The sequence below is a fragment of the Barbatula barbatula genome (genome assembly GCF_947034865.1).
Source record: "Barbatula barbatula genome assembly, chromosome: 13".
NCBI lineage: Eukaryota > Metazoa > Chordata > Actinopteri > Cypriniformes > Nemacheilidae > Barbatula > Barbatula barbatula.
The window spans coordinates 16,650,113-16,673,919 of record NC_136776.1 but is presented as its reverse complement, the minus strand read 5'-3'; the positions used below and the strand labels follow the sequence as shown (position 1 = coordinate 16,673,919).

The 23,807-nt window shown below is 39.2% G+C and overlaps 2 protein-coding genes across 2 annotated transcripts in view; both read left to right on the top strand.

Annotated features, from left to right (window-relative positions):
* Positions 1-23,807, top strand: part of LOC306902856 (complement factor H-related protein 1-like) — a 54,988-nt gene that overhangs the window by 6,955 nt on the left and 24,226 nt on the right. The window lies entirely within an intron of this gene.
* Positions 8,330-23,745, top strand: LOC306902845 (complement factor H-related protein 1-like). Its single transcript, XM_079471713.1, has 11 exons — positions 8,330-8,758; positions 10,667-10,852; positions 11,240-11,345; positions 11,420-11,496; positions 12,765-12,941; positions 13,028-13,204; positions 13,814-13,996; positions 20,984-21,160; positions 21,244-21,432; positions 21,609-21,652; positions 21,765-23,745. The coding sequence occupies exons 1-10, from the start codon at positions 8,692-8,694 to the stop codon at positions 21,632-21,634; spliced, it is 1,365 nt and encodes a 454-aa protein (XP_079327839.1). The 5' UTR covers positions 8,330-8,691; the 3' UTR covers positions 21,635-21,652; positions 21,765-23,745.

The window sequence follows — 23,807 nt, the reverse complement described above, 5'->3', positions numbered from 1 at the left end:
TGCTACGTATAATGGGAGACTATGGACTCCACCTTTCTAAGAGTTCCTAAAGCACATAATTCAAAAAAAGCGGCTCCTGGAGACATGTTGACGTCTTGTGAAGCGAATCGTTCGATATTTTTCATAAAACTGAACCTCATTTTTAATAATATTAGCCATACTGTGCAGCATCTGCACTCTTCCCGATCGCAATCTTCTTTATGTAGTACTAGCGCAACGTTGAACTTCTTCAGTCTGTTCAGTAAGGAGCGTCATCCTTAAAAAGGTCATCCTTAAAAAAAGAGTTCCGCTTGAATCTCAGCGTGGCAGGACAGCCACAAATTCAAAGCAATCCACACACGGGTGGCGATTTGCAAATGCAGATTCACCAATCCATAAATGCATGTTACAACATTCACAAATGTTAATTGGAAAGTAATTCAAGAACATGATATACATATTTGTGAAAACATTCTGAATTTATTTCTGAGATATATATTTGTGTGAGCATTTGGGGAAAATGTTTGTGAATTTATGAATTGTGTTTTGAATTTACGAATCTGATTTTGTGAATGCGAATTGTGCTGTGAATTTATGAATTGTGTTTTGAATTTACAAATCTGATTTTGTGAATGCGAATTGTGCTGTGAATTTATGAATTGTGTTTTGTAAATGTTTTATTTTTAAAACTGTTGTGGCTCCATACTTTAAGACCAATGCAGCCTGATCCCACAAAAACAACATCACAAAAAACGAAAACCTTTATGCAAAATATTATATTGTTTTTGCCAGCAGTTTGCCAGTAATTTACTGTAGATTTACATTTTTGTAATTTGTGGGCAACAGTTTGTTCAAAGATAAAGGATCATTTAACATTAACAAGTCTCTATCCTTACAGAAAAAACTATACAATAACAGTCTCATGCAAAGCATTCTGTGAACCAAAATAAATTTAAAAAAAGATTTATGTGGATTTCTGGTTCCCACAATGCTTTGCATGAGGCTGTTATTTTATAGTTTTATAGTATATAGTAAAGACTTGTTAATGTTTAAAATTCCCTTATCTTTGAACAAACTGTTCCAAATAAACTAGATGATTATAGATCTACAGTAAGTTACCGGCAACTAGCTGCATAACTACAGCAAAAACGTTTACAGTGTACAGGGCCGGATTATCCAATGGGCATTATGGGCACGGGCCCAGGGGCCCATGCGCGTTGGGGGGCCCAATTAAGAGGAAGATTTTTTTTATAACACCAAATATAACCAATGAAATACAAGCTTACATTTTATTAATCTAAAAAGACTGTTCTAATTGGTTAAACGCAAGTACGTAACAGCCCGCGCAATGCCGAACTATTTTTAAATAATTTCACGCTTAATCGGTCTTAACGTACTTTGTCGTAGTTCAAAATGAGTGAAAGTGGTTGTAGAAAACGCAAACGAAAAAGAGAAAAAGAGGAGAGGGAGGCATCTTTATTAAGGCATGTGCCATCAATAAAAACATTCTTTAAACGGAGCCAGGGGGAGAATCAGGGTGAAGTTGAAGATGACGAGCAAACTGACCAGGGACGGCAGCCCGGAGTCGGGCCGCAGCCCACACCGGAGCCCAACCTGTCTGAGTCCGAAGCTAGCTGTAGCAGCAGCACGCCGTGGATTTATCAGGTGTCTGATCCGGCGTTGTGGGGGGCAATCACCGACGATGGACGCGCTGTCCTTATCGATCGTGGTCATGCTGCCTTTCATAATAGACGGAGTAAATATCCAGCCTCAAACCGTGACGATGGTTTGGGCGGAAAGGTGCGCTCTCTCACTAATGATCTGTTGTGTTGTCAACTCCCAAATGGCGAAAAAGTTTCCCGAGACTGGATCACCTATTCACCATCCACAGGTAATATTTTTTGCTTTGCCTGTATGCTTTTTTCGACAAAAAGAAACCAATTTGTTAGTGGGTTTTCTGACTGGAAACACCCTGAACGTGTGCGTGAACATGAGAAAAGCACAGAGCACTGTAATTGCATGTTAGCACTGCTTCGGCGCTCATCTGTCACTGGGACTGTAAATTCAAAACTAGTGCAACAAATGGAGGGAGAGAGGCGTTACTGGCGGGACGTGCTCAAACGTGTTGTGGCTGTCATTAAATTTCTGAGTGAAAGAGGGCTTCCTTTCCGTGGTAGTGATGAAGTACTTGGTTCATCACAAAATGGTAACTTTCTTGGCATTCTGGAAGTCATTTCTCAGTTTGACCCTTTCCTCGCTGAGCACATTAACAAGTATGGATCGAAGGGTAGGGGCAGCACATCTTATCTTTCATCCACTATATGTGAGGAATTGATTCAACAAATGGGCAACAAAGTGAAAACTACCATAGCTGCAGAGATACAGCAGGCAAAATATTTTTCTGTAATAGTGGACTCCACTCCTGACCTGTCACATACTGACCAGCTGACATTCATTTTCAGATTTGTGAGTAAAGAGGGTAAAATAATCGAACGATTTATTAGCTTTGAACCAATTGAAAGTCACACAGGGGAGAGCCTCGCTGACACTGTGATGGCTATGCTTGATAGTTTAGGCTTAGATATTGCAAACTGTAGAGGCCAAGCATATGAAAATGCAAGCAATATGTCAGGGCGTTATAACGGGCTGCAGGCTCACTTGAAGAACAAAATCCTTTAATACATTACATACCCTGCGCAGCACATTCTCTCAATTTGTTGGGTGTAAACAGTATAGATGGCAGCTGTCAAGCTGCAAGTCAGTTTTTTGACCTCATGCAGTCCCTATATGCCTTTTGTGCAGGTTCCACTCATAGATGGAACAGATTATTTAATAATGCAGACATAAAGGTAGACATGACAATAAAATCATTGTCAGTAACACGTTGGAGTTGTCGTGCAGATGCATCTAAAGCCCTTTGTGCAAACTATTCAAAAATCAGGGATATAATTCAGAGCATATCATCTGATACAGGAGAGAAACGTGAGACACGCAATGAGGCAGGAGCATTGTGCTCAAAATTGGGCACTCTCGACATGGCATTTATGACACAGTTTTGGCACTGTGTCTTAGGCAGATTTAAAGTGACAAGTGAGGCATTACAAAAGCCTGACATGGATCTGATGAGTGCAGTTCGTCTGTTTGAGTCTTTGAGATCATGGGTTGTATCACTTCGAGACCAGTTTGACCATTTTGAAAGATCTGCAAAGAATATTCCTGGGGTGTGCCAGTCATATAAAGATGAACTGCAGCGGGCCAAAAAGCGCAAAGCATTTTCAGATGAATCAACAGAGCATGAAGTAACTCTGAATGGCCGGGAACGATACCAGGTAGAAACATTCAATGTCATTATTGACAAGCTAGTCAGCTGTTTAGACCACAGAGCAGATGCATACCGGAACATTAATAACACGTTTGGGATTCTACTGAACATGGAATCTGCCGATTTGCTCACTGTTCGTAAACAGGCTGATGCACTCTGTGCCTTATATTCTTCTGATTTAGATCAGAACTTTGCAGATGAAATTATCCAGTTCAGATGCTTCATGGAGAGTGAGGTGGATAAGTCTCCTCGAAACATGCTGCTGGTGCTCTTAAAACATAGTCTGCAATCAATTTTCCCTAATGTGTTTGTAGCCCTGTGTATTTTTTTGACATTGCCGGTTACAAACTGTGAAGGAGAAAGATCATTTTCACACATGGCAAGAATTAAAAATGAACTCAGAACAACACAAACACAGCAGCGCCTCAGTGCACTGTCACTGATGGCCAATGAATCTCAGCTGGTAGCTAAAGGACTTGGACTTTGATGACATTGTAACAGAGTTTGTTAGCAGGAAAGCCAGAAAAAAGTCTTTCTAAGGACAGAGAAAGACAGAAACACTGCAAAAAATTACTTTCTTTCTTAGTATTTTTGTCTTGTTTTAAGTACAAATATCTAAAAATTCTTAAATTAAGATGCATTTTCTTCATGAGCAAAATTACCTAAGAAAATAAGTCTAGTTTTTAGACATAAAATAAGATTTTTTTCTGAATTTGTGCATAATACAAGCAAAAACAAATCTGCCAATGGGGTAAGCAAAAAAATCTTAGCTTACCACATTGGCAGTTTTATGCACAAATTTAGGCTATTATGCTCATCAAGAAATTGCATCTTAATATAAGAATTTTTAGAAATTTGTACTTGAAACAAGACAAAAATACTAGGCAAGAAAGTCTTTTTTTGCAGTAAAGAGGAGAAGAGATACAGACAGAGGAAGTGTCAAGTAATCCCAATTATGTTGGCCGGTAAACTGAAATCAAACCCTGACACATCATTGCAAATTATATCCAATAAACAATTTCATAACAATGGGAAAATTTGCGTGCCCTAAATGTTGAAACACGCACGTAAAAAAATTATGCCAAGGGGTACTGTTTTTCACTCAGTCGCTTCAAAATGCACCTTGGATTACAGTAAACGATGTGAATCATACTATCCAAACACTACGTCACACATTGACAACCAACAAGAAGCACTTTTCAGGCATATTTTTAAATATGAAAAAACGCTAACGCTTACCAAATCCATATGATGACAAAGGCATATAGCAATGTTCAGTCATAGTGTTGTCGATTGGCTGAAATGTAACCGTGTTCTTCCTAAACACATAGTATCTCAAAATACATCAGCAAAATGAGAGAGGAAGTGGCTTAGCTGGCTGAGAAGTACGTTATTGCCCCGTATGCATAAACCCCATTCAGGGGCGTCATGCACCCATTTTTTAAAGGGGACACAGTGTGCACAACACACAGAAACATGTCCTATACGTACAAATACATACATTGAAAAAGAAAATAAAAATGAAGCAAAATGGTTACCCTTTGTTAAACTGCCTATAAAACAGTTGTTGCACCCTGAAATTAAACTGTAACATAAAAGTTATTCACTTTAAACGATGCTACCTGTATACCAACTGCCAAGATGAGTGTTTGACTGTGCATACTAAAACAACTTATCGCAATTGCCATTCGAAAGCATCTGGAGCAGTCTGTTCTCACATACTGGAATCACTATGTGCCACTTTTAAGTCAAAACCCAGTTCATGGGTCCAGTTCTCTCACCCCTGTTTAGTTGCGGGGTCTAAACGAAAGTCGGTGACAAATGCATTGCCTAAATGACGGCGCATACTAGCATAGAACGAGTCTGAAAATCCTGTACATCATTAGCCAGTGCTGTTGCTTCTGTCGGATTGACAAATGTTAAGCTCCTGTACGTGATAAAAACTGCAAAAAATCTCCAAAAGAGGACATGGGTGCCGATCATAAATGATACAGTTTCTTCCTATAGAATCGTGCAACTGATAAGTAGATGTCTAACTCGTCATTTGAAGGTTATGTGCAAAACTAACTATTCAAAAATCTGAGGGGGCACGTGTTAAACAGTTATTAACACTATTATGAAGTTTTACCGTTTTCAATCAGTGTGATTTAGATTTTCTCATAGAGCCTTGCACACTTACACCTGAGATTTAGAAGGAGTACAATATACAATCCGTCCAAGATAACTATGAACACAACAGTGAGGAAAACTTAACACTTGACGGTAAACCCTGGATTTTATGATGGAGGTTTGAGAAGACTAGTTTATGTAAAGACGGGTTTTTTTTATTCAAGTATTTTATTCAAAACTATGAGTAAATCTATCTATTTTTACATCCTCATTTACAACACAAATATACTATACAACATACTGACGTATACTGTAGAACATTTTAAAGATCACTTCTGTACTCGGTTACATGCTCGATTTATAAAGTTTTTACAGTCATTGTAGACATCTGTAAACAGTGTATTTAACTGAATGTGTTATGAATGTATGAACTAGTGTAGCTAAAATGCAAGATGAAAGTTTAAGTGGTCAAATTACATTTTTTAACACTTAATTTTACCTCAATAATTTTTTTTAAATAATTTTTTAGGTGATAAAGAAAACTAGACAAGATAAAACAAATGGTGCAAACACTAAGATACAAAAATTATGAATATTCACAATGAAATTTAGAAAATATAATATTGTTCTATTATTCAATGCAGAGAAAAAGACATTTCTTAACATTCCATTGTTTGAACACATTTCATTTACAATAATTACTAAATGGACAATTCCAACATTGTGGCTTGACATTTTGCGTTATGGACATGACATAAAAATGCTCAGAGAATGAATTTGTTACGAATAAATTGACCCATTCTGTTTTTATTTTACTTAACCCCTGTTGATAGAGTCTTAACATCAAAAAATCTCAGTCTATGAACAAATTTTCTATTTGTGGGTTATGGATGTGACAAAAAAAGGACATGTTTTTTGGGAGACGACAAATTTTCCAAATGATATTTTTATGTACATACTGTAGAACTGTTTTGGTGTGTCATTTTTTTCTGTGTTGTTGTTTAAAAAGAAAGCATTTCTACCAACCTGTTTTGATGCATTCATGATGTAGGAATATCTTCTGTGATTGACCTGAAGATCTCTGATGTATCGTGAAGATAACCTACAAGAGTAGGCAACACAAAAAGAGAGAGAGAGAGACCCATTTATTAGTCTGGAATGTTGTTTTACTGAGATAAATACTCTACTAAACCAAACTCTCACAGAAACCTGTTGTACATTTTTTTATCATGAATACATATTTTATCAAATCAAAATGTATTTCTCTATATTTTTTTTTAGTTATACGTAACAAACCTCTGCATAATAATTAGACAAATTAAATATAATTTTTTTAATACTGCATTACTAAAAATATTACATTAATCTTAGGTTATGTACAAAAATTGAACGTCTGCAGGTGGTTTTAACTTATTTCGGAAACGGGCATCTATTAAATTGTGATCATGCCAGTTCCATGTGTTTTGTGTGGAGAAAGAGAAATACAAAAAAAATTATAAAAATAATTCCTATATTCTATCTATTGTTCCTGTGTTTTTTAGGTATTTAAAAAATATTTCATGTACTCTTGATTGCCTTGACCCGTTTCCTAACAATACTTTTAAAGAGATAGTATCCACTCCCAACCATCCTGATTCTTGTATTAATTGGAATCTCTGCCTTTCATATGCAGAACAGTCATTAAGGATATGCCAAACTGTTTCTAATTCTCCACATTACTATTCATGACTATAGTTTATTTTTTATTCAAAAGACTTTGTTTGTTTTGTCCCCTTGTGGGAAGTGTACTATTACATCTGTCTTGTTTGGTTCTTGTTTTCCCCATCGAGGGTTTTTGGTTTTGTTATTTAATATTCGTCTGCATAAAACTGTACATTTACAAAACAGAGTTTGGCATTTACTATTACTCATATTATCATATCTTCTATGGCAGGTTTGTCAAATCCTTTGACTCCAATGGAACGTTTTTCACAGCAATGACGGTTCTGACTAAACTAATGGAGCTTCGACTAAACAGACTGATTGTGACGAACTTTTAACAAGACGTAGGTCCTTTAATAAATTAAAGAAAATAAGCATTTTAAGAGAAACCTGGAACAATCTAAAGGCTCCATGAATCACGTGACACGTGGAAATTTTGAACTTCAGATGTCACGGCTCTCTCTCAATGGTTCTGGGTGAGATAAAAGTCATGGGTCTAGAACAGCAATGTGCCCTACATATTGAAATAAATATGACATTCATTACGATTCGATACTAACTCCTATTTATAACACGGCTATCCGGAACGTGTTATTCTCCAAAACACCCACATAACACATGGCTCAATTGAGATGTTATTTACAAATGAATAAATGAAGTTTTGTATTACATTGTTTCTTGAAAGGCTGCTACGATGTTTTTTCCACTTGCTGAGGGTTTGCATTCACCCTTAACAAAATATTTCAAGTCAACATGTGCCAAGTGGCAATGATATAACATGTCCTGATCATCCGGGGTCTACATTGTATTATTCTGAACTTCTCTCAAACAAGGTCAGTGCGGTGGGATTCTCACTCTACAAAGGTTAAAAACCCTTGAGCTGGTGCGGTTGCATCACAGTACACTGACGCAAGAAAACTCACAAAAGAATTGATATCTACATGTTTACAATTTATTTAATTGTCAGAGGAATTATTGTAAGTTGATTATATCAATACAATACTATTAAGCAGAATCTAGGGTCTTGCTTTTTCATTGCCTCATTTCCCATAAAGCACAACAATTCTTTTATTTGTTTTTAAGAGTCCCATACAAAGAGCACTTTATATTTACACACACTATTTGTTTAGCAGCGCCACAGTTTGCTGAGTTTTCAAAACAGTGTTTATGTTGACGACTGGACCGTGCCCTGTAAACCCTAACTTCAGCATTAATCCTGATAGTAACATTATTTCAAACAATTACATGTTTAAAATAAACTTCAAATGTTGATTTTGGAAATCACAACCTAGGAGAACAAGCTGATTTTAGTGTTTTGAGCAAATTCAATTTATAAAGCCCTGAGATGACCTTTTGAAATCTACAAAGCTATTTTAATGTGAATAAAGAAAAGTATTTGATTACTTTAGCCTTATTAGAAAACTCATGTATTTGAAACATACTAAAAATACACCAATTTGGTTTTAAACAAACATCATACATCACATACAAAAGTCCTTCCCAGAACTGTCAAATATTAACTTTGTTAAAGACTTTGTTGGATTTCTTCATCTCCCAATGTGAGTCAACTAACAGAGATCATGAGATCAAGTCTTGCTACTTTATCCCTATGGATATTCATCAGTATTGATGCTACGACACAGGAAGGTAAGGCCTTTTTGAGCATTCCATGTAAAGAATGACAATACATTTTAACAGCAAGAATGAAATGCAGATGTAAAGTAAGAATAATTGTGTCTAGGTCAGTGGTTCTCAAACTTTTTTGGTCATTCCCCACTTTAGACAAGGGGGAATTGTTTCAAGCCCCACCTGCCCCCATCGCCCCAACACAATGCTAATGAAATGCGCAACAAGCTTAACATGTTCCAATTTATTGAACTAACAAGTAGTATCAGAGTAACAAGTTGTATCTAAAATACAAACTATATACATCAAATAACAGAAAGTTCTAAAATAAAGAAAATAAAAGTGCAGCTGTGTCATAATAACTTTCATGAAATAAAAAAATAGAGAAAATAAAAGTGCAGCTGTGCACTACTAATTTCAAAAATAGAAAAGATATAAAAGTGCCATTTTGAAATCTGTAAAAAAAACATTTAAATATGGCTGCGAAAGTTTGTTCCGTTACAATTAATATGCCGATGTCACGTTATTTTGGTACTTCGGTTCCAGGTTACGTTTTTCTCGGGGTCTCATATCTAATGTTCTTTTAATATAGACTCCATGTAGACTAGTAATGATTACCCCTTTAATGTTTCCATGGCGACGCGTCATATTTGTCACGTGACACACCGCAGCCACACCTTATGACAGATCGCCTTAATTTCTTTTTTATTTCAAAATATTCACAAACTTGCTTACCACGTCATCAACTATCTGATATTCCGATTCACAAAAATGTGTAAGTGAGTGTGTTTGGTCATTTATAAATAATCTTGATCTATACGTGAGACGGGTGCCACCATGTTTCTTTGCGACGCAGTTCAGAGAGTTTTGTCTGTCATCAGTTTCTCCCGAAATACATGCAAGAAAGTGGCCGGTGAACTCAGAGAACTTTAACTCTTGTAAACTTTATAGTTACTTCCACTATGTTTGTCTGATGTGAATAACACACGTCGTCAAATTATATTTGAATTGATTGTTATTGCTGCTTCCACAGACACGAGTGTGTATCTTACAAACTCCAAATGTATTGTTTTACTTGTGCTTATGTGTATTTAAATGGCTAAAACCTAAAAAAAAAAAAATATTAGGTTGAAAACACTGCATAGTTGTGATATATGACAGCGCTGAGCTCGTCCGTCTCTAGCTCAGCGCAAACCAACGCGCAAAAGCACTATTTGAATCTGGTAGTCACTGAACATTCTAAATCTCATATCTGGGACCATATTCTCATGGGCACGTAAATAATATCCCATATATGGGACCAAACCGGATACCGCTCAAAAGGTTAACAATTTCTGTAGCGAGGTAGGCGGGACGAGAGCCGGGATTCGAGTCTGGTGCGTGAATGATAACGAGCGTCAGCTGTACGCGCACCGTACTATTGGTTTGCGGCACCAGTGTAACAAAGTTCCATGAAGGGAAGGAAGGAGGCGGGAACCGGCGAACATGTAACATCTTTAATCAAATGAAATAAACAAGGACGTAAAAGACAAACACAAACACAATTTCCGGGCCCGGTCCTCTCTCGCTGACGGTCCGGCCGCTCGTCCACTTATGGTTCACAATCCCCTCCGTGATACCAGACCAGTGCGCGTACAGCTCGTTATCATTCACGCACCGGCCTCGAATCCCGGATCTCTCCCCGCCTACCTCACTACAATTTTATTTGTAACCATGAATACAAAATGCCGGAAGATTTGATCTCACGTTTCCATGTAAGGCATAAAAAGGAACATTTCCTCCCGTTCGGCGCGCCCCACCTGTCACGTCTCTATTCCCTACCAGTGGGGCGCGCCCCACAGTTTGAGAAACGCTGGTCTAGGTGAACTCCTAAAAGCAACCAAATGTTTGGATTTGTGACTGATGTGTCGTTCTTTATTTGTCTATCAGTGTGTCCTGAGCCCCCAGAAGTAGAGAATGCTCAAATTTCTCAAGACTCACCATTAATGAGATCCAACTACATTAATGGTGATGAAATAGACTACATTTGCAATGATGGCTACGTTTCTCTGCGGAAAATCACCTACAGGTGTAAAAATTACATTTGGTCTAAGCAGCGTAGTGCGGAGTGTACACGTAAGTTTATGACATCTCTTTCTAAACTGAATATTAGGCTTATATTTGGTAAATGTAACAACATTTTGTTTCTTTAATACACAGATAACGTTGTTATGTTTTACAATATTATATAATTAATGATAATATTATATCATTATGTGAACTGGATAAAATGGCAAACTTCAATACTCACACATCAAGCAGTATTTGGCATAAATTTTAACTAGATTTGGACACCACACTCATAAGTATCAAAAACATTATATATAAAATATAAATTAAAACACAGCAATATAAAGAGAAACATAGATACAACGTTTTGAATGCAAGCGCAGTAAGTAAACAAAACATTTAAATTTCTAACTAACTAAAAATAACAAAAAATATTGTTTTTTCTGAATTCAGTCAAACGCTGTGAGCCGCCGGCAGATATTCCAAACGGCCATTATATTATTACAAATGGCAAGGGCTTTTTCGTGGGATCTACCATTGTGTACACCTGCAAAGATGGGTAAGACTTCACAGGAAATCAGACTGAATCTACTGATAAAGTATTTTTACTATAAAATATATTTTGTTTTCAAGCTACCAGATGATGAGTCGAATTTATACCAGAACGTGTCGCCCGACCGGATGGGACAATCAGTTACCCGTGTGTGAAGGTACCGATGAAGTTTACTATAACAATGCTCCAGTAACAATACAGCCCCAACCACCACCAAACAATTACTATAGTCCAAGAGAGTCACTCCCACCAGCACAGTGGCAATGGGACAAATGGTGGGGATAGGCTCATTCCGCGGATAGGCTCGATCCACTGGAGAAGTAAGGGGAATAGAGCAGAGGTTGTTACCCCCTCACTGAAGGACTGCTCAACGAGACAAATCTCTCGGTGAGAGACACTAGATTACCAGCCGTAAGACGGCTAGGAAGTCCCGTTGAGATAGCCCCGAAGAGGGAAGATCCCCATAGTGAGATGAGTGCCGGTGGTGGAGGGTGGTGCAGTCCGGGACGCCAACAGGAACTTTGGAGAAGTAGAGAATAGGCTAACGAGAACTGAGGGAACTAGGTTAACTGCTGGAGATATTACTACACAAGACAAGATACTTTTAACTACAAGAACTAAAGCCAAGACGGCACAGCACAGCGTTCAGAGGTTTACCTTGTGACGGTCCGACAAGACAAGAGAACAAGAGGGTCTTAATAGGGGAACCTAACAAGGCTCAGGCAGCGAGAAATCAAAGATAAGGATGATAATGATGGCCAGAAAGAACTACAGGTGAACAGGGTGAAGTGGTGATGAGAACCTGGTGAGGGAAAAGCCTGACAGGGGGATGAGTGAGGTAGACACCGGACATACGGCAAGCTGACAAAAACACTAGTACGTGCCTCCGAAAGAACAACCACAGACAAAGTGACAGGAAGGTGACAGGAAGGTGATGCTTCACTGTTAATAAGAATAAAGGATTCTGAAGAATCCATTGAAATAAAGAAAACAAGGCTTCAAAGTTATAGTTTGCAATAATTGTAAATGTAATTTTATATTATGTTTTTAAAATCTCTATTTGGTCAAATCCTCCTATATTATTATTTTGCTTGTGGCTATATAAATAATATAAAGATCCAACACAAAGTCAACAGTGCCACAGTCAAATATGCCCTAAAACAGTTAAGCAAATAATTCAATTAAGTTTGACCCCTTTATTATGCTTGTTTTATTCAGAAATAACCTGTGAACTCAAGAATGTAAAATATGGAATAGAAAATATTACACCAGAGGGAAAAACTTTCTTTCGAGCTGGAGAGACGGTCCGTATTACCTGCTCTGAAAGATTCTTGCTGTTATTTACAAAAGAAAGCACAAAAACATTTCACTATTTATTACATCATATCATTTACATTCTAATACTGTGATGAATTTGTTTTCCAGACATTACCTGTGAAGCACCAAACATCCCAAATGCAAAGATTGTGAGTCGTGAACGCACTAAATACGATGTGTCCTCAAGAATAGAATACAAATGTCATCCAGGATTCGAACCCGAGCAACTTATACAAATCACATGTAATTATGCAGGCAAATGGATAAACAAACAGGACTGCGTTGGTAAATCATGTTATTATCATTCATCTAAACACCCTCAACATCTGCGTATTGATATCAATGAGACCGTATTTATATATACTTCACAGAAAAGGAAGGATCTTGCATTACACCAATTTTGGAAAATGGGTACATTGAGAGAACCCACCCTACAGAGGACAGTATCTTTTATTCATGCAACACAGGTTATAAAACCTTCTCTGGGAACTGGTGGGGAGTAGCGACGTGCAACAACGGCCGTTGGTCAAATGAGCCGCAATGTATCTGTGAGTGTGTTTTGAATGTTGTGTTCAACACTGACATCTAAAAGAAAGTAACGCTGGACAATCTGCAGAAATTGTATGTGATTGTAAGTGAACACATCATCACAAAAATCAAGTGAATGCGTCAGCAGTGGACTGGAAATACCAACCTGTCAATTTGAGCATCTTTCGATATATGAACTGTTACAGAGGTAGCACTTCATAACACATTTTGAAGACAAACTTTATGTTGGCTTGACAAAGCCTAGCCCAAAAACTTAGTATAATAATTTTTTAAGTTTTTAAAATGGTTAAACATTTAGCTTTAAAAGTGTTTAGTCTGAAAAACAGTTGTAGAATGAAGATAGCACATATTAACTTATTTTACATAAGGTTAACATGGGCACAACCTACACACGATTTTGAAGTGTAATCTTACAGAGGCTGCCTGCGGCTTTTATTGTTGTAACCCACATTTTTCGACAAAATCCTCGTCCAGAGTTTTTACTCAAAGTTCAGCGCAATGTTAAGTCCACCTGAAGTTATTTTCCACCTGCTCTACGAGCATCGTAGGGCAGATCGCACAAAAAAGTCATAGCATGTCAGAGCCTGTGTGAATCTTGTCTTTTTCAGTGGATGAGGAGGGTTGTGTCAGACCTCCAAAAGTTGAAAACGCACTCATCATCTCTAAACCTCAAGAATGGTATTCATATGGATCCCATGTGATCTACAGATGTCGAAGACTTTTCACAATAAAGGGGAATAACAGAGTTTCTTGCCACAATACAGGTTGGGATGAAGCACCAAAATGTGAAGGTGAGCTCTCATAAATAGTCATATAGCTAATCTAGCAGAGAATATTTACAGCACTATAAAAATGTGAGAAGGAGTTTTAGTCCTTTCTCTCAAATAGTGTTTTTAGAGAAAATCTTGAGCGCAGACATTTTACAGTAAAATAAATCGGACAAAATCTTGACAAAAAAATGTCTGCATAACACTTATTTCTGATTTATTGTCAGCTTTTTGTTCAAAGCCTCTTTTGACAGTAAACAATTCCAAACTTATTGATGAAATCCAAGATGAGAGGAAATATTCACATGGAGACACAGAACGCTATGAGTGTGATGATGGCAACCGCATTCTTTAACCAAACTAAAATCGAAGTAAATATGGATGTAAATCCTAAAAATTCACTGTGTGAACGTGACTGTACAAAGGAACGTATCAAATGTAGATATATTATACAATATATAACGGCATTAAACAATATATTTTTGTACATATATATATTTTACTATATATTGTACAAATTTGCAGTTTGTGACGCGTTTAAATGAGAAAAGTCTATACAACAACTTCGAAAGTTTCACATACAGGTGCAATGAACCATATGACAAAATTCCAGAAGGAACTTTGATGTGTAAAGGTGAAAAATGGATTGGAACGATTGACTGCACAAGTGAGTCACATTTACAAATGATACATAACAATACGTCTGAAAACTCATTGAAAATTTCTATTAAAAGCAACATTTTTTGAATTCTGCTAATAAATCATTAGGGCTGGGCAATCTTCCCAAAAAGTTTATAACAGTTTTCATAACAAAGAATCTCGTTCAGGGCAGGGGTAGTAGTCTACGATCACACTCTTATGAAGGAAAATTACAAAACTTGTTAGCAACCGCCATTTTTAAGACACAATCAGGCTTTAAAAGAAATCACAAAACGGTCATAATTGGCATAATTCAATGATTTAAAAAATGTATAACACAAGGGTGCCCTATTTGCTCTGTACACCAGGTGCAACCACTCAATTGTTCTCTTCCTTCGATAAGATAACATGTTCACAGACAACTCAAAAACAGTGAAACAAATTAAACGATGCATGCATTACTTATAAGCAACTTATAGGATTACATTAGGCTTCCATTCAATTCAACTTCATAATATCTAACATATAAAAAAAATTATAGTACAGATACTCACAAAATACTGCAGGTTGGTTCAACATCTTGAAATGCTGCAGACTGATCAGCAAATCTCTAACATCTGGGTACCACGAGAACATTTAGAAAGCACACAGAGCTCTGCACTTCTGCTGTGCTCATGAAAGCAAACATAACGTACTCGGTTACTAAAGTAAGCTCGGTTCCCTAATTGGGGGGGAACGAGTACTGCGTAGCAGGATGCTATGGGGAAAACCTCTTTTTCTCCGATGACTGAAGCTTTTCAATAGTGCAGTGAAAACTGCACGGCCATTGGTCTGAGAAAAGTAAAACTTTAAACCAATGGCAGCAAAGCTGCACGGACCAATGGCTATGGCACCCGCCAAAATGGGCGGGGCATATGGCTATATAAGCAGACACATCGCTGTAGTGTCCTCAGGTTACTTTGACTGAAGCGACGACCATCTGCAGCTTGTAGCACGGCCAGGAACGCAGTACTCGTTCCCGTATCTCAGGGAACCGAGGTTACGTATGTTACAGAGTACGTTCCCTATCGATACTTACTCGTACTGCGTAGCAGGAGGCTATGGGGAACCAGTATAATCACGCCGTGCTACAAATGGAACAAAAAACACCAGTTAGTCCAGGAGCCTTGGCTCGGGGACAGGGTATGGAACAGGGAATCCCTGCTGAAGGCGGAAAAGGCCAAGCTAATAGGTGGCCTAGTCCGGCTGATTGTCCCAACAGTGTGCTAGGTGCTGGTGTGGTTTGAGAACTGAGGTTCAGCAGCCTAATTTAAGTAGAAAGGACCCGGGCCTGGAGGGCCGGAATGTCCAGACTGTAGAATCTGGTAAATGTGGACAGCGAAGCCTAGCAGGCTGCCGCACAGATATCCTCTATGGAGACACCACTAGACCAGGCCCAGGAAGAGGCAATGCCTCTTGTGGAATGGGCTCTAATTTCTGTGGGACATTGAAGGCCCACAGAAGAATATACCAGCGCAATAGCCTCAACTATCCATTTAGACAGTTTATGCTTCAAGACCGGGGATCCTCTGATGCGGTCACCGAAGCACTCAAAAAGCTGATTCGACCGCCTGAAGGGGGCGGAACGCTCAATGTAAATTTTTAACGCTCTGACTGGGCAGAGCAGGTTCAGCTCCAGGTCCCGCTCGGAGGAGGGGAGCACAGAGAGCGTAATTACCTGTGCTCTGAACGGAGTAGAGAGCACGTTAGGTACGTAACCGGGCCTTGGTTTGAGGACAACCGTGGAGTCATTAGGCCCAAATTCAAGACAGGAGGGGCTCACGGAGAGTGCCTGTAGGTCGCCCAAACGCTTCACCGATGTTAGCTTTAAAGAACGGTGGTCCACAGATTGCAGAGGCTCGAAGGAAGAACTCTTCAGAGCCCTCAGGACCGTGGGCAGATCCCATGTGGGAACTGTAAGGGGGCGAGGGGGGTGTAGCCATCTGAAGCCCTTCAAAAAACGAAAGATAAAGTCGTTCTTGCCCACTCCTTTGCCCGCAATGAGGGCATGTGAAGCTGAAATGGCTGCCACATAGACCTTGAGCGTGGAAGGGGAACAGCCTTTATCCAGCAACTCTTGTAAGAAGGACAGAATTAGCGATGTATCACAGGACACTGGGTCTGAGCCACGTGGTATACACCAGCTCGCCGTCGCACAGAGCCCCCCAACCTGTTTTGGAACTCTCGGTTTCAGCCAGTATTGAAGGGGCGCATTCTCTGGAACCCCTTGAGGGGGTGTGAAACCCCTGGTTTGAAGGAGGCCGCGAGCTGCCGAATAGCCAGAGCACGGTCTGGCGAGATTCTGGCCGTCATACAGGTTGAATCGAAAACTGTCCCCAGGAACAACATACATTGACTGGGGGACAGTGCGCTCTTGGCAAGGTTGATCCTGAGCCCCAGGCATTCCAGATGGCTGAGGAGGAGGGATCTTTGGGACCTTAGCTCTTCCTCCGACTGTGCTAGAACAAGCAAGTCGTCGAGGTAGTTCAGAATGCGGATTCCCGCCTGCCTGAGAGGAGATAAAGCCGCAACCATGCATTTCGTGAAAGTTCGGGAGCCAGTGAGAGTCCGAATGGGAGGACCATGCATTGATATGCAACCCCCTCGTAGGCGAATCTCAAGAATCATCTGTGACAGGGGGCTATCTGGATGTGGAAGTACGTGTCTTTCAGATCCAGGGAGAAGAACCAGTCCTCTAGGCGTATTTGTGAGAGGATCTGTTTCAGTGTAATCATTCTGAAACGGCATTTCATAAGGGGGTGGTTCAGATGTCTGATATCGAAGATGGGGAAGTAGCGGCTGTAGAAGCCCGACTCGGTTTGTTCTGGAGGAACTGGTTCTATGGCTCCTTTGTCCAGTAAATTCCTTAATTACGTGCGCAGAACGTGGGAATTTGCGCTCTGCACTCGGGTGGGGATGACCCAGCGTAATCGCGGGGGTCGACTAGCAAACTGGAGTGAATATCCTTGATATATTATTTACAGGACCCAATCCGAAGCACCATGGATGGCCCGCCAGGCCTTGGCCCGTGTTGCAAGAGGTTGGGTGCAATAAGGAGGTATGCCGCCTTTTGGGGGCTTGACTCCAGAGGACAGTGGAAGAGGAAGATTGCTCTTTTTTTTGACAATGTTTGTGTTTATTTATTTTTTTGCTAAAACAGCAGTATGATGTGCGGTCATTAGAACAGACCCTGCACTCACACCATGAAACAAAAATTAGTTTTTGCCGGCACCCGGAACTGAACGGGGTGACATAGTCTGTGCTCCTCATCTGCTATAAATGTTACTGTTTCCAAATATATAGAGACTGTATGTGTCCCACGAATAATACTACAAAGTAATTATTTTGACAAAAATAATTCATAAAGTTCGGCATACTTAATATTAGATCACTAAATTCAAAAGCAGTTATTATAAATTAAATGATCACGGACAACAGTTTTGATATACTCTGTCTTACCGAGACCTAGCTCAAACCAAATGATTATTTCGGTCTAAATGGGTGTACCCCACCAAGCTACAGTTATATGCATGAGCCACGTCCGGTTGGTCCGGTTGGTGGTGTCGCTACAATATTTAGAAACATTCTTACTGTAACTCAGAGAAGAGATCATATATAAAAATCATTTGAAGTGCTTGCGTTGAACATAATTATTCCTAACAATTAAAAAAAACATTGCTTTCTTTTACATTGGCTACGGTGTATAGACCCCCTGGTCCCTATACTGATTTTCTGAAAGAGTTTGCGGACTTCCTATTGGACCTATTGGTTAACGTTGATAAAGTACTAATTGTCAGAGATTGTAATATCAACGTACATAGCGCTAACGATGCATTAGCTGTGGCGTTTACAGAACTACTACACTCTTTTAGAGTAATACAACACATTAAAGGACCCATTCATCGATTTAATCATACATTAGACCTGATTATATCTTATGGAGTCGATCTAACCAATATAGATATTATGCCTCAAAGCGACAATGTCACCGATCACTATCTTATAACAGGTACATTGCGCACAGCAGGAATCAGCCCTTTAACTCGTTAATGAAAGGGGAGAACAATTACCCGTTAACTCTCTTAAAAACCATACCAATAAATAAAGAATCGAGTGTCGTCTTCCTTGTGTTCGTCTCCACTGAACGAGATCACGGCAGTGGGCGCTGATCAGGCTGGGAGAAACGAACCGGCGAGATATCTCTCTGTGGAGAAGGCGAGGCACGCTGAGTGGGCGTGAGCTCGCGCTTCCCTGAGCACTTAGTTCCTCTACCCTGCTGCTTCATCCGCACAGAGGTCTGTGGGGGCTGAAGCGGTATGGATTGAGGGGCGGATTCGCTCTCTGAAAAGAAAGCTATCTGCGAGCGCTGAGAGAAGAGACTCCTGCTCTCGCAGTGAGAGCATTCCGTCTCTCTGAGAGCATCTTCAGCGTCGGAAAGTCCCAAGCATGAGACGCATCGTCGTGCCCATCAGCAGCGTGTAGGTGACCCCACACGAGTGACAGGGACGACACTGCATTCGCAACAATGGCGCAGGAAATTTGCTCCGAAATTATGCGTTTTTAGTGTTGCCGGTTAGCAGCAGGGAGAAGACCGGCGCTGCCATGTAGCGAAACTGCTAACTAGCCGTTGTGAAGCGAAGCCGCTGAGAAGCGAAAGATCGAGTCGTCGCTGAAAGGAGAAGAGATCCTGAGGACACTACGGCGATGTGTCTGCTTATATAGCCGGATAGCGGCTTCTCGTATCACTGTTATGCTGTTGACACCCAGATCTATATCTCGTTTCACCCAGACGATACCACTGTAGCAGCTAGCATAACAGCCTGCCTAGATGACATCTCAGCTTGGATGAAAGAGCATCACCTGCAGCTGAACCCAGCCAAGACAGAACTACTCGTGTTTCCGGCACGCCCCACGGTCCAACACAATCTCACCATCCAGCTTGGAGTCATATTTGATGAACAGCTGTCCTTCATTGATCACATTGCTAAGACAACGCGATCATGCTGATATGCCTTATTTTCACACCCTACTACACTCCTACACCCCATCAAGAACCCTGAGTTCAGCAAACGAGCGGCGCCTTGTAATGACTTCTTAGAAGGGCACTAAATCCCTTTCCCGCTCATCCTTCACGACTCCTTCCTGGTGAAACATTCTTCCCAATGCGGTCCGGTCAACCACATCTCACAACCTAAAAAAAATACTGAAAACACACCTCTACGGCTAATACTTGACAGATGAAAAAAAAAACAGGTAGTGGTCTAGTTTTTGTTGAAACTAGTAACTTTGTATTAGCACCTTTTGTACTATTGCTCTTTGTATGACATATAGGTTATTGCTCCCCGAACTCTTCGTAAGTTGCTTTGGATAAAAGCGTCTGCTAAATACCTAAATGTAAATAGCCATAAGCCTTTTGGCGGGTGCCATCGCGATTGGTCCATGCAGCTTCGCTGTTTTATTTTTCTCACACCAATGGCCGTACAGTTTTCACTGCGCTATTGAAAAGCTTCAGTCATCGGAGAAAAGGGAGTTTTCCCCATAGCGTCCTGCTACGCAGTACGAGGGAAGTATCAATAGGGAACTAGCGTCTTGCAAATAGCTTTGTAGTTCGGTTTGTACTTTGTCAAGACACTTACATACCGCCATTTCAACTCCTCTGTTAACCTTGACAGCTGTATGTATGGAATTCATAGTATTTAATATGCGAGAAATACTGCTCACACGGATATGAAAAGTGAAAATCGGCACATCAATACGAACGCGTTGAAGTTTGCTTCAATCTGATCAACGGACACTTTGCTGCATGGTTTTTCTTTAAAACGTTTTACTTGTGATTATAGCGAGGCAACAAGTTCTGTATCATGCGCCACAGAGAGCCGTAACTTCCATAAAAGCATGACGCTCGCTCTTCTAAAGTCCTCGCACTCTGGGTATCTTGAATCTGGCCTGCGGGCGCGAGAGCTTCCCATAGATGCGTTGTTTGACGTTGAATAGTTTCGTGACACATGCGCTGCATGTATTCAAACGTATGTACGATGTTTTTAACAATCAAATGATGGTGAAGGGTGAGACACCTGTCGAGTCACGTGGTTTTTGAAAAGAGCCACGTGGTTCCCGACCACAGACCTAACCCAACCACCACAACCACCTCTTAACCCCCCATCACCCAATCGTGGGTCTCCAAGATCTCGGTTTGAAACTTGTATCACTGTTTAGTTTATCATATGTATAATCTGCAAACAAAACATCCTAACGGCAAATTAAACAAGTTGTATTTACCATGAACTGTAGTATACTGCTTAATCTTTGTCTTTGATACTGTGATATCATTAGGTAGCATTTGTCCTCCACCACCTCTAATAAAAGATGGAGATTATATCATTGAGGATAAGAAAGATGAGGTCATCACAAAGGTATCATACTCTTGCCAATCTTACTATGTGCTGAAAGAACAGAAAAAACATTACAGCTGTAGGGATGGGATATGGGACACCCCTCCAGAATGTCTGAGTAAGTCATCTAATACCATATTATTGTCAATCCTGTTATGAAGTTTATTCTGATGTCTTTAAATCAGTTTGTCTCTCTCATAGAGCCTTGCAAACTAACACCTGAGATTTATATGGAGTACAACCTACGTCCCGTCCAAGATAACTACATAAGGCACAGTGATGAAGAGATTCAACTTTATTGTAAAAAGGGATGGCATGCTGGAGGTTTCCTGAGATTAGATTATGTGAAAGGGACATGCTCTGATGGGAAGATAACTATTAAAAAGAAATGTGAGTACGTGTTAGTCTGTTTTCACTTCACACATTAATGACAGTGCTGTAGTCACACTGGACATCTGAATGTGTTTTTATCAAAGATCAATTCTGCATTTTATTTAAGTGATCTTTTACCATAATAAATGTACCCACAGTACCCACAATAATAGTGTTTTTATCCTTTTCTTAAGGTGATACAAAAGAAATATTTGGATAGACTTGGGTTAAGACTGAGGTAATGCAACAATGCAAGTTCACAATGAATTTAAGAGAAATGTAGAAGTAAAACATTTATACCAACCAACCTGTAATGATGTATTTTCTGTTTCATTATATTTTGTATTTAGACCTGAAGATTTCTGATGCACCAAAGCATTAAGATGGACAGACACATGAGACAGAGACACAGAGACAAGAACACATGAATGCATTTATGTTGCTGAAATCTATATGCTCACCATAAAGTTTCATGGTTTCAAATAATCTTTATAAAATTCTCACTTTGGAATAAAGATTCACATTCAATCTGTTGCAGTGAGTTTGGTTTATCATTCAGTAACATTCTCCTTTTTTATTAACACACAAATACTAACTATATTGAAACCTTTAATAATACTATCATTATTTTATTATAATGTACGTTTCTTTAAACAACATGATTCTGTTACTTGCCGAGCAAAAGCTCAATGACTGTGGAGGCCTCGTGTTGAGAAACTCTCTGAGACTTTTGAATCAGATAAATGAATTCTATAATCTGACAAAAGTTTAAATATATACACCAATATCATGCAATCCTTCATTTGAACCTTCTCAGATTGATGGAGCTTTTTTTCTGGATGGAGGAAAAAAGGTTTATGTCGTATCAGAGATCTATCTATAGAGCCACTATGGTTCCCAATCTTTTCAGTTCAAGTACCACCTTTAATAAAACAGTTATTCCAAGTACCAATGACCGCCATAGAAAAAAATCACATGAATAAACATTAAAATGAATAGTAGATCTGTGAATCTGTATCTTTACACCTAAATTCTAATGTGTTATCAACAATACAAACACTTTCTCATTTGCCTGCTGTCTTCAAACTAACTACATTTTCCATGTTTTTTCACAAAAACTCAGTCGAATCTTCGCAGAGGTGTTATGCAATGGGGATCATGCCATTTTGGTTATATGTTCAGTGGCCTAGAAGACGGGCACACACTACACAGCCAAAAATATAATTTACGGTGTAAAGAAATGGGATATTTTTAAAGTTTGCTACCGGAACCCCTGACGCATATGAGCGTGAGGTCCGGCTATGACCCAGCGCAGGATCGCATCTCTCCGTGTCTTCTGTGCTGGGAGACCGATAAAGAGAAACAGCTTGTTCCACACGTGATTCGTGAATGTGTACACCGTTTTACAAACTTTTGTCACTCTCTGAATGTTTGGGCATTTTAATGTGAATTAACACGTTGTCTGTAAATGCACGTTCTAAGACTGAACTTTATGCTATATGATACAAAAAATTATAATAAAGTCATATATCCAAAATCACTGCATATAGCAAGCAATATGACACTTTCAGAACTTGTCATTCTTGTCAGGAGGACGGAGAAAGAGTGTGCAGGGAAAAAAAGGAGAAAGGGCCTTTATGACGGTTTAAATGTTAAGATGCTTTATTGCGTTCCTCCTTTACATGCGGAAAATAAAGTAACTTTATTGGTAGTTCATTGGTAATGAAGGTGATGTATTCCCGTTTGTAAAAACTATTCATTATTATCAAGTAGTTTTAAGGTTATGTGGTCTAGTATTTTATGGCACAGCATTGTTACGTGACGTTCAAGGAATATGTCCATTCATTTGACTATTTGTGGCTTGTGTTTTGAATATTTTCCTCCGCATTTCAGACATTTTACCTATACACATTTATTATTTTTTATTATAAAGGTATATTCTGTTCTGAACAAATTCTGTAAATTCATGTGTTTTGGTGCGTCAATGTTTTTTTGTGCTTAGTTTCAGCGTTATATTTTCTGTTTGATATATTGTAAAGGTTAATAAGAGGAAATAAATAACACAAGTTTATTTGATTTAGAATCTGGTTGTTTCTTGTTGTCTCTATTTCACCCTGAAACTGAAGAGAAACAAACACAAAAGAAAGTATTTAGCAAAGATACAGGTATCCTACAAAGGTTTTTCAAGGTTAAGGTTGCATGACTTTTGAATTATTCATTTCTGTCCATACAGTTCAACTTCCATGTCAATGTAGACGGGATTTAGCTCTTCTTCAGCTTCTGTTCTCTGGCATTTTTAGCAGGTTTTCCTTTACAATAAAGACTTATTTTAAAAAACACTGTGTATTTGGATTTGTTTAGATTGTGCAATGTTTGTCAGCACACAACCCTGA

Excerpts from the sequence above, each read along its gene's own strand:
- LOC306902845 (XM_079471713.1), top strand. The coding sequence starts at position 8,692 with ATGAGATCAAGTCTTGCTACTTTATCCCTATGGATATTCATCAGTATT. Across the intron at positions 11,346-11,419 it reads GTGTACACCTGCAAAGATGG|CTACCAGATGATGAGTCGAA; the intron begins GTAAGACTTCAC and ends TTTGTTTTCAAG. Across the intron at positions 21,161-21,243 it reads CACCCCTCCAGAATGTCTGA|AGCCTTGCAAACTAACACCT; the intron begins GTAAGTCATCTA and ends TCTCTCTCATAG.